The 17,247-nt window shown below is 44.4% G+C and overlaps 1 protein-coding gene across 1 annotated transcript in view; it reads right to left on the reverse strand.

Annotated features, from left to right (window-relative positions):
• Positions 1-17,247, reverse strand: part of LOC141257813 (pecanex-like protein 2) — a 1,433,759-nt gene that overhangs the window by 218,372 nt on the left and 1,198,140 nt on the right. The window contains exon 27 of the mRNA XM_073672817.1: positions 2,572-2,672. Within this exon, the coding sequence (XP_073528918.1) occupies positions 2,572-2,672 (101 nt within the window). The remainder of the gene's footprint in view (positions 1-2,571; positions 2,673-17,247) is intronic.

A 17,247-nucleotide genomic window follows, 5' to 3' on the forward strand; every position in this document is an offset into this window, starting at 1 on the left:
GCTCCTGATGAGGTTGCGGATGGTCTCCTGTGGGATCTCCTCCCAGACCTCGACTAAAGCATCCGCCAACTCCTGGACAGTCTGAGGTAGTCACCGGAAATGGTCTTCCAACAATCTTGAATGAGTTCCCAGAGATGCTTAGCACTTGTTGGCCCTTTTGCCTTCATTCTGCGGTCCAGCTCACCCCAAACCATCTCGATTGGGTTCAGGTCTGGTGACTATGGAGGCCACGTCATCTGGCGTAGCACCCCATCACTCTCCTTATTGGTCAAATAGCCCTTACACAGCCTGGAGGTGTGTTTGGGGTCATTGTCCTGTTGAAAAATAAATGATGGTCTAACTAAACCCAAACCGGATGGAATAGCATGCCTCTGCATGATGCTGTGGTAGCCATGCTGGTTCAGTATGCCTTCAATTTTGAATAAATCCCCAACAGTGTCACCAGCAAAGCACCCCCACACCATCACACCTCCTCCTCCACCCGTTCACCTTTTCTGCATCACAGTGACACAGTGGTTGGAACCAAAGATCTCAAATTTGGACTCCTTAGACCAAAGCACAGATTTCCACTGGTCTAATGTCCATTCATTGTGTTCTTTAGCCCAAACAAGTCTCTTCTGCTTGTTGCCTGTCCTTAGCAGTGGTTTCCTAGCAGCTATTTTACCATGAAGGCCTGCTGCACAAAGTCTCCTCTTAACAGTTGTTGTAGAGATGTGTCTGCTGCTAGAACTCTGTGTGGCATTGACCTGGTCTCTAATCTGAGCTGCTATTAACCTGCGATTTCTGAGGCTGGTGACTCGGATAAACTTATCCTCAGAAGCAGAGGTGACTCTTGGTCTTCCTTTCCTGGGGAGGTCCTCATGTGAGCCAGTTTCTTTGTAGCGCTTGATGGTTTTTGCAACTGCACTTGGGGACACTTTCAAAGTTTTCCCAATTTTTCACACTGACTGACCTTCATTTCTTAAAGTAATGATGACCACTCGTTTTTCTTTACTTAGCTGCTTTTATCTTGCCATAATACAAATTCTGACAGTCTATTCAGTAGGACTATCAGCTGTGTATCAACCAGTCTTCTGCACAACACAACTGATGGTCCCAACCCCATTTATAAGGCAAGAAATCCCACTTATTAAACCTGACAGGGCACACCTGTGAAGTGAAAACCATTTCCGGTGACTATCTCTTGAAGCTCATCAAGAGAATGCCAAGAGTGTGCAAAGCAGTCATCAAAGCAAAAGGTGGCTACTTTGAAGAACCTAGAATATAAGACATATTTTCAGTTGTTTCACACTTTTTTGTTAAGTATATAATTCCACATGTGTTAATTCATAGTTTTGATGCCTTCAGAGTGAATGTACAATTTTCATAGTCATGAAAATACAGAAAAATCTTTAAATGAGAAGGTGTGTCCAAACTTTTGGTCTGTACTGTATATATGTATATATATATATACGTATATATATATTTATATATATATATAGTGATGTCAATTTCAGGGGTGTGGCTGGTCTCTACTTTTCCTGTTTGCTGGGCTCTCATTGTAATGTGAACTGACAGTGAGAGCTCTTGTCCTCTTGTTGGCTCGTCATTTCTCATCAGACCTGGTGAGGGAGAGCACTGTCACTGTGCATTAAGGCTCGCTCACATGAGCATATAACAAGGCCACGTGCTGTACGATGTTTTATCACATAGCACTAGAACCAGTGTTATTCAGGGCAGCACGGTGGCTCAGTGGTTAGCAGTGCAGCCTTGCAGCACTGGGGTCCTGGCTTCAAATCCAACGAAGGACAACATCTGCAAGGAGTTTGTATGTTCTCCCTGTGTTTGCGTGGATTTCCTCTGGTTTCCACCCACACATCAAAGACATACTGATAGAGAATTTAGATTGTGAGCCTCAAAGGGGACAGTGCCAATAATGTCTTTAAAGCGCTAAGGAATTAATGGTGCTATGTAAGTGAGTAAAATAAATAAGTAAATTCTATGGGGCAGCTCTGATCTGCAATTATTTCTTCATGCTGATTCAGCATGAGAAGACCATCACAGCTGGCTGCGAGTGCATCCAAGAATCGAATTGCACGCACCCATACAAGTCTATGGGTGCTTATGAAACATCTAACTGCACTCAGATGTCATCCAAGTGCAGTCCGATTACTGCGGACGCCGACAATGGTGAAATTACTTTTTCTGTCTCCTCTGCACCTGTGCTACCATTTTCTCATGCGAAAAAATCAGACCACAGTGCACTGACACTTGGCTCAAACTCTGACAGAGTGGGAGCTGAGTGTCATTTGCATAATCGGCCCCGATTCTCTCGCATGAGTGAATATATGCTCATGTGACCCTGGCCTTAAAAAGAATATTGCACAGTGACAAGATCCTACTAAGCATATGTCATAATTGTCTTTACCTTCCCCTGGAACAACATGTTAGATGATAGGTCAAACTTAATGAACTAGTGTCTACTTTCAACCTTAAAAGTATAAAACTATAAAATAAGTGTTAATAAAACATATATTTACATTTTAAAATCAAATTTAATAGCTTTATACACAACATGTTTCTAAGAGTCACCTGAAAGGCATGTGATGTGCTGCTGCAAGAAGTCTTCTACCCAAAATGCACAGTCCAAAGGAAAGAGTTACCAAAAAAGAGTCCTCATCAGTGGCCACTTTCTGAAATACACAATGAGTACAGATGAACAGATTTGTTAAAATTCTAATTCACAAGATTGTGCAGATTTTACAAGGAAATTTGATTTGCAACAAAGTTATTCTCTGCAAATTAAATGTCCCTCATTATGTGCTTTGGCGTATCTCTATACTGCCTGAGCATAATAAGTATAAGATGTAGAAAGTAAAAAAATACTTATACTCGCTTTGCAGACCCCTACGTCCTCGGCACATCTTCTTATCATGGGAGCCAAGAGCTGAATCCCAGGGCCGTTTCATGCTAGACCGGGATTTTTTTTCTCTTATGAGGCCAGGGACATTTCTGCGCAAGAACACTTACGCTCACAACGTCATCACATATGTTGTGACCTTGCACGCGCAATGTTCCAGGCCTCATCAGAGCCAGAAGTTATGGCCTAGTGTGAAGAGTGGCGATGTGAAGAAAATGCACCGAGGACCAAATGGGGGATGGTGAAGAGTGGAGGGGCTGGAGAGGCGAGTAATAGGCAAGCGTCACACGACTGTTTTCTCTCCATCTGAGAAATCTGTCCGATTATGCTAATCCGACTCTGATCAGAATGGGATCCGATTTTCCTGCAGGTGGTGGAGAGAAAAAAAAAGTAGGTTCACCTTCTCCATGCAGTCAGTCTGTGAAAATTGGATCGCACTTGACCGTCATCAGAATGTGGTCTAATTTTCTTTCACGGACCCATACCATCTGATTCTCAGAGGCAAATCATGCACGCTGCGACTTTTATCTTTGGACCACTCAGTCCAAGGAAAAAATTGGACATATGCACAGGCCCATAGAATAACATGGGTACGAGCGCTATCTGTCAAAACCATGGATAGCACTTGCCCAATTTATACGGTTGTGTGCTCAAGTCCTTAAGGTGAGTAGAAGTATTTTTTATTATTTTTTAACCTTTGAAGGCCTTTTACTAGTGTTGAGCAGTCCGATACTGAAATATCGGGTATCGGCCGATATTCGCGGTATCGGAATTCCGATACTTAATTCCGATACTTTTACAATATCGAATACCGAAATTGGAAGTTCCCATAATGCCTGCGCTCTGCGGTGTCTCTGAAGGATGACAAGCTGGATGGCAGCGCTCAGCTGCGATCCAGCCTGTCATCAGAATGCCATCCCAGCGTAAGAGAATTCTCCTGATTGTTTAAAAGCCGGCGAGCGGTAAAAAGCCGCCGGCTTTTAAACAATCACACAGCCCCATACTGCTTCCCCGCAGCCTCCGACCCCGATCCTCCGCTCCCCTCGCCACCTCCCATCCCGATCGTAAGTTAGGACCGGGCGGGGAGCACAGCACCAAGGAGCGGGGAGCGAAGGACCCAGGCGGGGAAGCCGGCAGTGAAAAGACTTCACCGCTGGCTTTCCCGTTCTGTGCTGCGCTTTCCCGCCGGTTATTTCAAATGAACAGCTGAGGTATCAGGTGATGCTGATCAGCTGTTCATTTGAAGTAGCCGCGGTGCCCTCAGAGGGTTCATGTGAGTTCATGTTTGACTGCATTGCATGAACTCACATGAACTTTCCCACGGCCGCACAGGTGAGCCTCACCTCCCAGACCATCAGACCCGTCATGATTAGTGTGTGCGGGGTGTCTGTGCGATGTCTGCGGGTGTGTGCGGTGTCTGCGGGTGTGCGCGGTGTCTGTACGATGTCTGCGGGTGTGTGCGGTGTCTGTGCGATGTCTGGGGGGTGTGTGTGCAGGCAGACATAGGTCGATGTGACACTACTACTCCCATCAGCCTATGTCTGTCCCCCATCCACTCGTGCCAGCAGGATCAGCTTGATGGGAGCAGTAGTTCCCATCAGCCTGATCCTGCTATTTAAATTGCTCTACTGTGTCCCCAATAAATTTTAAATACATTTCATTGGTGGCCAGTGGTTACCTACAATAAATTAGTTTATACATTACCTGTCCCCGACGATCGCCAACTAAAATAAAGTAAAAAATAAAAAAATACACCTATACTCACCTAGACACCTAATTCCCCGAAGCCATCGATCTCCTGTAATAAAATCTAAAATAATAAACCACAACCTTATCCTTACCCCTCCGTAGTAGTCCACGAGTGTCCCACGATGATCTCCAGTTTAGAGCAGCCACATAGAATGTGACCTCTCTGAACCGCTGCCGCCGCTAGAATGACGGGGCCGTAAAGCAGCCCCGTCACTGCATAAGCGGGTTCGCCGGAGTTCAGGCAGCGCTGCTCCGGTTAGCTCCTTTACGGCCCTGCTGTATCGTGAGAAATTCCCACGGGACAGCAGTGCCGTAAAGGAGGTCTCCGGAGCTGCGCTGCCTGAATGCACTCTGGTGACCTCAGTCATGGGCGGACGTGTTCCCGGCAGCTTGAGCTTACAGCAGCCATGCACAGCTGTCACCATCTCCAGATGTGACAGCTGTGCATGGGAGATCAGCGCAGGAACGTGGACAGGTAACTATTTTTTTTTTAGTAAACTAAGAATTAAATAAAATGGTGTGTTTTATTTCAAATAAATTATTTTTTTCTGGGTGTAGTGTGTTTTTTTCTTTTTAACACTTTGTAGATTAGTAATGGGGGTGTCTCCTCACAGCCAGACACTGAGGAGCGCAAGCATGCCTGCGCTTCTCAGTGTCTGCAGGATGACAGGCTGGATGGCAGCGTTCTGCTGCGGTCCAGCCTGTCATCTCGATGTAGCAGAGCTGAAGCTGTCCTGGGAACCATGGGAAGGTAAGGATGATGTTGCTTTATTATTTTATTTTTATTGCAGGAGATCGTTGGCTTCAGCTGGAATGGGTGTGACGGTAAGTATGGTTTAATTTAGAACAATAAAGAATTGTGTGTTTATTTCAATTAAAGGATTTTATTCTGGGTGTTTGTGTTTTTTTTAACTTTCACTATGGGGTTAGTAATGGGGGTGTCTTATAGACGCCTCTCCATTACTAACCTGGGCTTGATGTCAGCTGGCATTATAAGCTGACATCAACCCCAACCCCATTACCCCACTGCCACCGCTACAGGGAAGAGCGAGGCTAAGTGCCAGAATTGGCACATTCTATGGATGCGCCATTTCTGGGGCGGCTGACGGCTGGTGTTTCTTGCCTGGGAGGGGGCCAATATTCATGGCACCCTTCCTGGGCTATTAATATCAGCCCCCAGCTGTCTGCCTAGCCTTTGCTAGCTATTAAAATAGGGGGGACCCCACGTCATGTTTTTGGGGGGGTCCCCCATTTTAATAGCTAGTAAAGGCTAGGTATTCACCTGGGGGCTGATATTAGAAGCCTGGGAAGCTCCGTGGGTATTACCCCCTTCCCAGGCTTCAAACATCTGCCCCAGCTGTCTGCTTAACCTCCGCTAGAGACTAAAATTAAGGGGAACCCCAAGCCAATTTTTTTTTTAATAAATCCTTTATTTTAACACTAAATGACAAGTACAGTAATCAACACTATCACTGTACTTCTTATATATGTGACTGACATGTTTCTATCTATCTAATCTATGTGTGATTCTCTATTCTTTCTATTCTAAATTGTCGGGTACAGATGCTGAATTGCCGGCCGGCTTCTTTAAAGAGACGGTGCATGAAAACACTAATATTTTTTTAAATAAATCCTTTACACTAAATGACAAGTACAGTAAGCAACACTGTCACTGTACAGTCATGGCCAAAAGTATTGAGAATGAGACAAATAGTAATTTTTCCAAAGTTTACTGCTTCATTTTTTGTAATGGCAATTTGCATGTACAGTCATGGCCAAAAGTTTTGAGAATGACACCAAAATTATATTTTCACATGATCTACTGGCCTCTGGTTTTTATTAGTGTTTGTCTGATGTTTATATCACATACAGAAATATAATTGCAATCATATTATGAGTACCAATAGGTTATATTGACAGTTAGAATGAGTTAATGCAGCAAGTCAATATTTGCAGTGTTGCCCCTTCTTCTTCAAGACCTCTGTAATTCTCCCTGGCATGCTCTCAATCAACTTTTGGACCAAATCCTGACTGATAGCAGTCCATTCTTCCTGGGTATCCTACCATACAGTCCCTTTTCATTCAAATGCCGATGGATAGTACGGGTTGACACTGTTGTACCCTCGGACTGCAGGGCAGCTTGAACTTGTTTGGATGTTAGTCGAGGTTCTTTATCCACCATCCGCACAATCTTGCGTTGAAATCTCTCGTCAATTTTTCTTTTCCGTCCACATCTAGGGAGGTTAGCCACAGTGCCATGGGCTTTAAACTTCTTGATGACACTGCGCACGGAAGACACAGGAACATTCAGGTCTTTGGAGATGGACTTGTAGCCTTGAGATTGCTCATGCTTCCTCACAATTTGGTTTCTCAAGTCCTCAGACAGTTCTTTGGTCTTCTTTCTTTTCTCCATGCTCAATGTGGTACACACAAGGACACAGGACAGAGGTTGAGTCAACTTTAATCCAAGTTAACTGACTGCAAGTGTGATTTAGTTATTGCCAACACCTGTTAGGTGCCACAGGTAAGTTACAGGTGCTGTTAATTACACGAATTAGAGAAGCATTGCATGATTTTTCAAACAGTGCCAATACTTTTGACCACCCCCTTTTTTAGGTTTGGTGTGGAATTGTATCCAATTTGGCTTTAGGACAATTCTTTTTGTGTTTTTTCATTGAAGACAAATTAAATGAAGATAATAATACCAAAGAATTTGTGATTGCAATCATTTTCAGGAAGAAACTGAGTATTATCTGACAGAATTGTAGGGGTGAAAATACTTTTGGCCACCACTGTATAATATTATCTCAGCACAGGGACATTTTATTTAACCCCTTAAGGATGGAGCCAATTATGTCCTTAATGACCAGGCCAAATTTTACAATTCTGACCACTGTCACTTTATGAGGTAATAACTCTGGAACGCTTCAACGGATCCCCCTGATTTTGAGACTGTTTTGTGACATATTGTACTTCATGATATTGGTAAAATTTCTTCGATAAGACTTGCGTTTACTTGTGAAAAAAAACTGAAATTTGGCAAAAATGTTGAAAATTTTGCAATTTTCAAACTTTGAATTTTCATGCCCTTAAATCAGATAGATATGTCACACAAAATAGTTAATAAATACCATTTCCCACATGTCTACTTTACATCAGACCAATTTTGAAACCAAACAAAATTTACAAAACCATTTTTGTAGAGACCACATCACATTTGAAGTGTATTTGAGGGATCTATATGACAGAAAATACCCAAAAGTGACACCATTCTAAAAAATGCACCCCTCAAGGTGCTCAAAGCCACATTCAAGAAGTTTATTAACCCTTCACATACTTCACAGGAACTCATGCAACATGGAAGGAAAAAATGAACATTTAACTTTTATTCATAAAATGTTTACATCAGACCCAATTTTTTTATTTTAACATGGGTAACGAAAGAAAATGGACCACAAAGTTTATTGTGCAATTTCTCCTGAGCATGCCGATACCCCATATATGGGGGAAAACCACTGTTTGGGCGCACGACAGGGTTCGGAAGGGAAGGAGCACCATTTGACTTTTTGAATGTAAAATTTGCTTGAATAATTTGCCGACGCCATGCCACATTTGGGGAGCCCCTGATGTGCCTAAACAGTGGAAACCCCCCCACAAGTGACACCATTTTGGAAACTAGACCTCTCAAGGAACTTATCTAGATGTGTGGTGAACACATTGAACCCCCAGGTGTTTCACAGAAGTTTGTAACATTGAGCCGTAAAAAAAAAAATTTCTAATTTTTCCCACAAAAATGTTTTTCAGCCCCCAATTTTGCATTTTCATAAGGATAACAGAAGAAATTGCCCAATACAATTTGTTGTGCGATTCCTCTTGAATTAGCCGATACCCCATATGTGAGGGAAAACCATTGTTTGAGCGCACAGCAGGGTTAGGAAGGGAAGGAGCGCCATTTGACTTTTTGAATGTAAAATTTGCTTGAATAATTAGCGGACGCCATGTCACATTTGGAGAGCCCCTGATGTGCCTAAACAGTGGAAATCCCCACAATTGACTCCATTTTGGAAACTAGACCCCTCAGGGAACTTATCTAGATGTGTGGTGAGTACCTTGAACCGCCAGGTGCTTCACAGAGCCGTGAAATTAGGGAATCACATTTTTTTTTCACAAAAATGTACTTTTAGATTCAATTTTTTCATTTTCACAAGGGTAAAAGGAGAAAATGGACCCCAAAATTTGTTGTGCCATTGCTCCTGAGTATAAACATACCCTATATGTAGGGGAAAACTATTGTTTGGGTGCACGGCAGGGCTTGGAAAGGATGGAGTGACATTTGGAGTGCAGACTTTGATGGAATGGTCTGCGGGTGTCATGTCGCGTTTGGAGAGTCCCTGATGTGCCTAAACAGTGGAAAATCCTGACAAATTACCTCATTTTGGAAACTGCACCCCTCAAGGATTTTATCCAGTGGTGTAGTGAGCATTTTCAACCCACAGGTACTTACTACACAGAATTTGATAACATTAGGTCGTCATACTGAAAATTTTAATTTTTTTTTCACGAAAATGTAGTTTTAGCCCCAAATTTGTAATTTTTGCAATGGATAATAGAAGAAAACAGACCCCATAATTTGTTATGCTATTTCTTCCGAACGCAATGATGCCCCATATGTCATCAGAAATTACTGTTAGGCCAGGTGTCAGGGCTGAGAAGGAAGGAGCACTATTTGGCTTTTGGAGCATAGATTTTGGTAGAATAGTTTGTGGGCAACATTTACGGAGCCCCTAAGGTGCCAGAACACTAGAAAAACCCCAAAGGTGACCCCATTGTAGAAATTACACATCTCAATGAATTCATCTACTGCTGCAGTGACTATTATGTAACATCCACGCCAGGCTTTATTCTCAAGAATTCCAAATATGCCAGTTTAGTGCCCATACATTGTGCCCCCAAAAAGCGTAGTGCCCCCATACATTTCTCTGGTAAATTAAGTGCTCTCCCTCGCTATAATAATGCCAAACATGTGGTTGCTTACTGCGGTTTAGGCACAGTGGGACTCAGAAGGAGGGGGTATTTGGAGTGCAGAATTCACTGGATTTTATTTGAGGGGGTGGGAGCCATGTCACTTTTCCAGAGTCTTTGTTCTACCAGTAACGTGGGACCCCCTGTAGTCCCAGTGACATATGACCGACTTGAGATGGGGCTGGTTTTGTGTGGGATAAATTAGGGGTTTTATTGGTAACATTTTGGGGTACATAATTTTCAATTGCTTCCAGAATAAAACTGGATTGCCATTCTACGCTGAGCACTTACGACGGGATTTCCGTGTAAATACCACAAAAATGCGATTCAGGCGAAACCCCCAACGGAACCACCCACCACAAAGAGGCAGATGGAGATGTGGCGCCCCTGAGGGTTCAGTCGCCACAGAGGTACTGCACCACACCCAGAGGTGTGGCATCTCCTTCTCTCAGGTAAGGATGGAGTGCTGCCCGGGACCCTAACACCCGCACTCAACACTACACTACTCCAGACCAGCTGGAAGGGCACTATGCACTGCTTTCTGCTGGCCCCGTCCCTGGCTGGAGTGGGGGAACCAAAGTGAGGGGGAACCATGTAGTGGGTGTGGGTGGAGGACGTAAACCAGGGGAGCACTTCAAGAAGAGACATGCAGTACAGACCAAAAGTTTGGACACACCTTCTCATTTAAAGATTTTTCTGCATTTTCATGACTATGAAAATTGTACATTCACAATGAAGGCATCAAAACTATGAATTAACACGTGTGGAATTATATACTTAACAAAAAAGTGTGAAACAACTGAAAATATGTCTTATATTCTAGGTTCTTCAAAGTCGCCACCTTTTGCTTTGATGACTGCTTTGCACACTCTTGGCATTCTCTTGATGAGCTTCAAGAGGTAGTCTCCGGAAATGTTTTTCACTTCAGTGTGAATGTACAATTTTCATAGTCATGAAAATACAGAAAAATCTTTAAATGAGAAGGTGTGTCCAAACTTTTGGTCTGTACTGTATATATATGGGAAGCCATTTTTTTGGTAGTCGAGTAGAGAGAGAGAGAGAGAACGAGAGGACGTGGGGAGCGGAGGCTCTTCAGGAACTCTGCTCGGGAGGCAAGCTTGGCCTGTCATGCCCAAGGCTGAGAGAGGGGTGGGAGCAGGAGAAAGGCTCCGAGAACTGAAGGGATCCCAGGGGGTACGGTGAGTGCAGGACGGAACCCGTATGCCCGAATCTGCCAGGCGGTGGAGGGATCAGGCCGCAAGAAGGGAACCGGTCCCTGGACTAGCTGAGTTACTTCAGGTCTCGGCTAGAAAACCGGAGGCTTCTGCACTTTCAAGGTGCAGTCGCCACATCCGCACCTAAGCCGCTGAAGGGGGCACCAATTGAGGTCCGGGAACTCCAAGTTGCCCAGAGGGATCCCAAGGTACCTGATCGGGACTTTGTGTGGCGGGGAGCAGGGCAGGAGGGAGAGACCCAGCGCGGGAAGTCAGCTAAGAAAGGAACATACAGAGAGGGGTCCTGTTAAGTGCTCTTGAGATACTTGAGGGAGTGCTGAACCCCTGCTTGGTAAACGCTGCACGACGTGGGAGGCTGTCACCTGTACAGGCAACCTGAGGAACTTGATAAACTGTGAGTAAACTCGGACGACTGCACCTCACTGTCTCTGTCAGTTATTACCGCTGCGTTATCGCTCCTGCACTACAACGCCCAGCATCACCATCTGCACCTACACTGCCCTGGAGCTGAGCTCTGCCTGTGGAGAGCCGCACCGACCCAGCTGCCCTAACATCTGCTCCAGAGGTCTGCCGCAGCGCTGGTACTCATTATCAGGAGCCACAGGTGGCGTCACGAGACAAAACTATTATTCATCCCTTCAAGTAACACACCCCCTTTGAAGAGTGACCCCAGGGTACGGGACCCGGAGCCGACTCCCGTGACATCCCAAGAAGGTAAAGGCCCGGGTACCGAGTCCCCCATATCCCCCTGGGCAAGTCAGAGACACTTTGGAATCCATTTGACGTCTGTTCCGGTGGTCTCCATCTTTCTAGGCGCACACGGATCTATGGTCGTCCACACTTGTGCGCTAAAAAAAATCCTAAAATGATGGTACACCGCCGGAACAGAGACCAGTCCAAAAGGACTCCATCGGCCTCATAAGTGAGTGGCTCCAACTGGGTTTTTTGTCTGAATTGTGGTTTTGGTCAATTTACACAGAAACCCCAACGTAAGCACTCAGAGGAGAGCACAGGATAAACGTGAGCCAAGCTTTATTCCGATTTTTTTGGAGGCAAAATGAAGAAATAGACAGCAGTACCAGAATAGTTCTTATTTAAATTTTTTTGCGGTTCACCGTGCGATATAAGTGATAAGGTGGATTTATTCTTCGTGTCGATGCAATTACAGCGATACCAGATTTATATTTTTTTTAGGTTTTGTTGCTATCACACAGTAAATATGCTTTTTTTTAATAAAAAGTGGTTATTTTCGTCGCCATATACTGAAAGCTGCAACTTTTTTATTTTTTGGTGAACAGAGCTGTATGATGTCTTATTTTTTGTGTGACGAGTTGCAGATTTTTTTGATACCATTTTGGGGCACATAGTAATTTTTGTTGTCTTTTTATTCATATTTTTTAGACACAGAATGAACAAAAAACAGTAATTCAGTTATTGTTTTTATTTTTTGCGCCGTTCGCCATGCGGTAAAAATGATAAGACCAATTTGTCCGTCGGGTCGGTACGATTACAGAGATACCAGATTTATATATATTTTTTATGCTTTACTATTTTTCCAGGCTAAAAACAGTATATTAAAAACAGTATACAAAAAAGAATTTGATTTTGCATCGTCACATTCTGAGAGCTGTAACTTTTTTATTTTTTTGCCGAATGAGCCATCTTATGGCTTGTTTTTTGGGGGACGGTGTGGCGTTTTTATATATATAATTTTTTTTTTTTTTTTACACACAAATTTTTAACCGCTTTTTATTCACTTTTTTGTGAATCAGTATGATGAAAAAGCGTTATTTTTGGTGTGTTTTTTTTTTTTTACGTCATTCGCCAAACGGACTAAATAACGAGTTTTATAGAGTGGGTCGTTCCGGACGCAGCGATACCAATTATGTGTACTCTTTTTGTTTATTTTTATCACAAACGCTGCATTTTGAGCGGCTAAACGGATTTTAGTGATTTGTGTGCACTTTTTTGTGTGCTTTTTTTTATTTTTTTACATATTATATTTAACTTTTTTTTTTACTTTTTCACCAAGTCACACTGTGGAACATGTATAATTTTCACTTTCATTGCTGATCTCATACACTGCAGTACTCCTGGACTGCAGTGTATGAGACCTGTCAGAGAGTCACTTATTGCTGGATCTCACAGGCGACCGTATCCTGGGATCGTCACATGATCTCAGGGTATCATGGTAACCAGCGATACCCACAATTCTCATCGCGGGGGTCCGATGGTTACTAAGGGGGTCTTGCAACAGCCCCCTGGTAAGCACTTAATTGACACTGGTATTTAAGGGGTTAATCGGTCCCTATCGGCATCAAGACTGGCCGAGGCTGATACACAGCTGACACCCGCAGGAATCACCGCCGCCGGGCGACGCTATTTTCTTATTCCACAGTGACACATTTTCACGGCGGTGTGGAATAAGTACCCTTAATGACCGCCATAAAAATGCGTTACGGCGGTCGTTAAGGAGTTAAATATATTCAATCATGGAACTTACTATTATTCCAAGATCTATTGATTAAAATGAGCTTTTGTTCATGGGAAAACCCGTTTAACCCCTTTCCGAAGTGATACGTAATAGTACGCACCACGTCGGAACCCCCGGTTCAGCGCCGGCTCCGGTACTGAGCCCGCACTGAACCGGGCACATGACAGCTGACTTATAAAATGGAGACGCTACGGGTCTCGGAAAATGGCAACTTTTTTTTTTTTTAGCAAACTTTCCATTTTTTTTTCCACCACTTAAATAAAAAAGAACCTATACATGTTTGGTGTCAACAAACTCGTAATGACCTGGAGAATCATAATGGCAAGTGAGTTTTAACATTCAGTGAACGTGGTAAAAAAACAAACAAAAAACAACTGCGTTATTGCACTTTGATTTGCAATTTCACCGCACTTGGAATTTTTTTCCTGTTTTCCAGTACATGATATGGTAAAACCAGTAATGTCGTTCAAAAGTACAACTTTTCCCGCAAAAAATAAGCCCTCACACGGACATATGGACCGAAAAGTAAAAAAGTTCTGGCTCTGGGAACAAGGGGAGCAAACAACGAAAATGCAAAAACAGAAAATGGCCCGGGGGTAAAGGGGTTAAGCCACGTGCACACGTTGAGTATTTGATGAGTTTTTTACCTCAGTAATTGTAAGCCAAAATCAGGAGGGGCAAAAATGAAAAACACTAGAAAACGACAATGCGCAAATAGGGTCTTATCTGGGTAAGAAAAGAAACAGAAATGCACAAGATGTGCTCACCTGATTTTGTTGTGTGCACACAACCACTTATAGCGCTTAAGGCTGCTGCAGACCCATGAGAAGATGAATGCATGAAAAGAAGGAGCAAATGGGTTGTTGCGCTGCCGTGAAAGAATGGAAGATGCCAATCCAGTAGTAAGTGGTTTATTAGTCAACGCGTTTCAAAGCATACAGCTTCATCATCAGGACAACCATGGAAGAAGGCACTGGAGCCGAGATGCGCATAGGGGTTTCTGATACCACCCTCCAGCTCTGGTAATATGACTATTTATGCCATGCACTAATATATACTTTAGTTAAGTGTATATCATATCTTCATTGAGAATTCACCTCTATATAGGATATTGATTATATTGGTTACTGAATACTATTCTATTATACTACTCATATAACTATGTTCCTATAAGTTGTGCTATATGGTCATTTTATTTGCATCTTCATTGATCTATCTGTAGTGTATTATATATCTATTTAGCATCTGCTGGCATGTGGTGCTGAACTTTTGACTAACTTTGTATGTACTCAAGAGTTTTCAATAAAAATTATTTTATTTATTTCTCCTAAGATTATGTGTTTTTTCTACACCAATTTTCTTTTTATAAGGTATACATTATACAATCACTGTATAGTGGTAATATAAGTCTTGGTAATTATTTTTTTTCAGTAACAGCATGATCATCTGCGGATCATCTGCTGGGATTCCACTTTACCCTACATGATTAGGGTGCTTCTCCATAGTAGTAAAAATGGTTATGGGCCTAATCAGATGTGTTTCGCCTCCCCTGTGCTGAAGCTGAAGTTACGCTTCTGACTATATGACAATGCGTAAAATAACAACCTGCAGCACCCTGCCACAGTTAAAGCTACTAATGAATTTAACAAATCTCTGCCTTATAATTCCTCTTTATTGCTAGATCATTTTCTTGTCCTGTGGTAGTCGAGGGACATGAAAAATTTGCCAACAAATTTGTTATATGGTAAGAAACTCCTAGAGCATTGGAAATAGCATGGTCTTCAGTAGAAGTCTTAAGTACAAGCCTGGTTACTTCCTGAGAGGTTTGCACTTACAATTAGCAAATAGAGAGTATAATTTAAAATCTTGACTGGTGGGTAGAATTAGCAGGTACTGGTATATCTTGCTTTAGGCCTCATTCAGACATCCGTTTTTCACGTATGTGTTGCATCTGTGTTTTCACAGATAGAACATGTACTCATCATAATTTATAATATTATATAATGCTCCCATGTGTCTCGTCACAGTTGTACAGCACCCTATAGAATTAAAGTACCCCTGTGCCTCCTTAAAATGACCCCCATGTAATCTTTAACATTATTTCCCCCCTGTGATCCCTTATAATAATAAAAGGCCCACACAGTATGCTGCTGACGCGCCCCCAGGGCCATGGGGTACTCGGCAGCCGGGCCTATGGCTGCTGGTAGGGGATATCACGGTGGCTGGCCTGGTCCGTGTCCCAGGGTGGTCAACAAAAAGGGGAATATTATTTATATGGGGTTTGTAGTTTTGGAATAGTGTTCGTGACGCCACCTGTGGAATGCGGCCAAAGGGAGCCGCCGCTGCGGAGCAGTCCTCTGAAGCTGATGTTACTGCAGCAGGGATGGTGTGGCTCTCCACAGGAAGAGCTAGCTCCAGGGCAGTGTAGATAGTGTGGGTTGCGCTGGGCGTTGTAGTGCAGGGGGGAAGATGACGCAGGTGAAATAATGGACGGAGGCAGTGCGGTGCAGTCATCCGAGTCTTTACTCACAGTTGTTAAGTTCCTCAGGTTGCACTGTCCAGCTTACAGCCTCCCACGTCATGCTGCGTTCACCAGAACGAGGGTTCAGCTCTTCCTCAGGCAGATTAGGAGCACTTTACGGAACTCCTCTTTCTTGTGTTCCTTGCTAGACCGTCTTCACGCTGGGTCTTCTCCCTCCTGCCCTGCACTTCCCCACTCTCAATCCCGCTCGGGTGCTCTGAAGTCCCTCCTTTCTTACTGGAGTTCCCGGACCTGCTAGACCCTCACGGAGATTAGAATAAGGCTTCGGCAACTGGACTATAAAAGCCAGAAGCCTCCGGTTTTTCCAGCCGACACTTGGAGTTACATGACTGGTTCAGGGGCCGGTCCCCTTCTTGCGGCCTACGATCCTTCTGTCTTCTGACAGATTTGGGGCGTACGGGTGCCGTCCTGCACTCGCCGTACTGACGCACCCCCTGGGCCGTGGGGTACTCGGCAGCCGGATCTACGGATGCCGGTGCGGCGGGGATATCACGGTGGCTGGCCCGGTCGGTGACCCAGGGCGGTCAATAAAAAGGGGAATTTATAATGTTTACAGAGTTCGTGACACCACCTGTGGAATGCGGCCAAAGGGAGCCGCCGCTGCGGAGCAGTCCTCTGGAGCTGGTGTTACGGCAGCAGGGATGGTGTGGCTCTCCACAGGTAGAGCTAGCTCCAGGGCAGTGTAGGTAGGGTAAGTTGCGCTGGGCGTTGTAGTGCAGGGGGAAAGATGGAGAAGATGAAAGAAGGGACGGAGGCAGTACAGTGCAGTCATCCTAGTCTTTACTCACAGTTCTTATGACAGTTCCACTGGTGCACTGTACAGGTGTCAGCCTCCCACGTCGCGCTGCGTTCACCAGGCAGGGGTTCAGCACTTCCTCAGGCAGATTAGAAGTACCTGACAGAACCCCACTTTCTTGTGTTCCTAGCTAGACCGTCTTCACGCTGGGTCTTTCTCCCTCCTGCCCTGCGCTGCCCACTCTCAATACCGCTCAGGTGCTCTGAAGTCCCTCCTGTACTTTGGAGTTCCCGGACCGCTTGACCTTCACAGGGATTAGAATGCGGCTTCGGCAACTGACTATGACTCGCCCCCTGGGCCGTGGGGCACTCGGATCCGGGCAATTAAGGGAACGGTGAGAGTAGTAGTGGCAACCCGGTTCCGTGGCTCAGGGTGGTCAGGCCAATGGTAGTCTGCTACGTTCTGCTGATAATGTCCGACTACGCCACCCGTGGATTGCGGTTATTAGGAACCGCCACTGCATGCAGACCGCTGGGGCTGATGAGGTGTGCAGCTATGGTGGTGTGACTC

This window comes from Phyllobates terribilis, unplaced genomic scaffold (assembly GCF_046119375.1).
Source record: "Phyllobates terribilis strain yellow unplaced genomic scaffold, ASM4611937v1 Scaffold_3__8_contigs__length_932513732, whole genome shotgun sequence".
NCBI lineage: Eukaryota > Metazoa > Chordata > Amphibia > Anura > Dendrobatidae > Phyllobates > Phyllobates terribilis.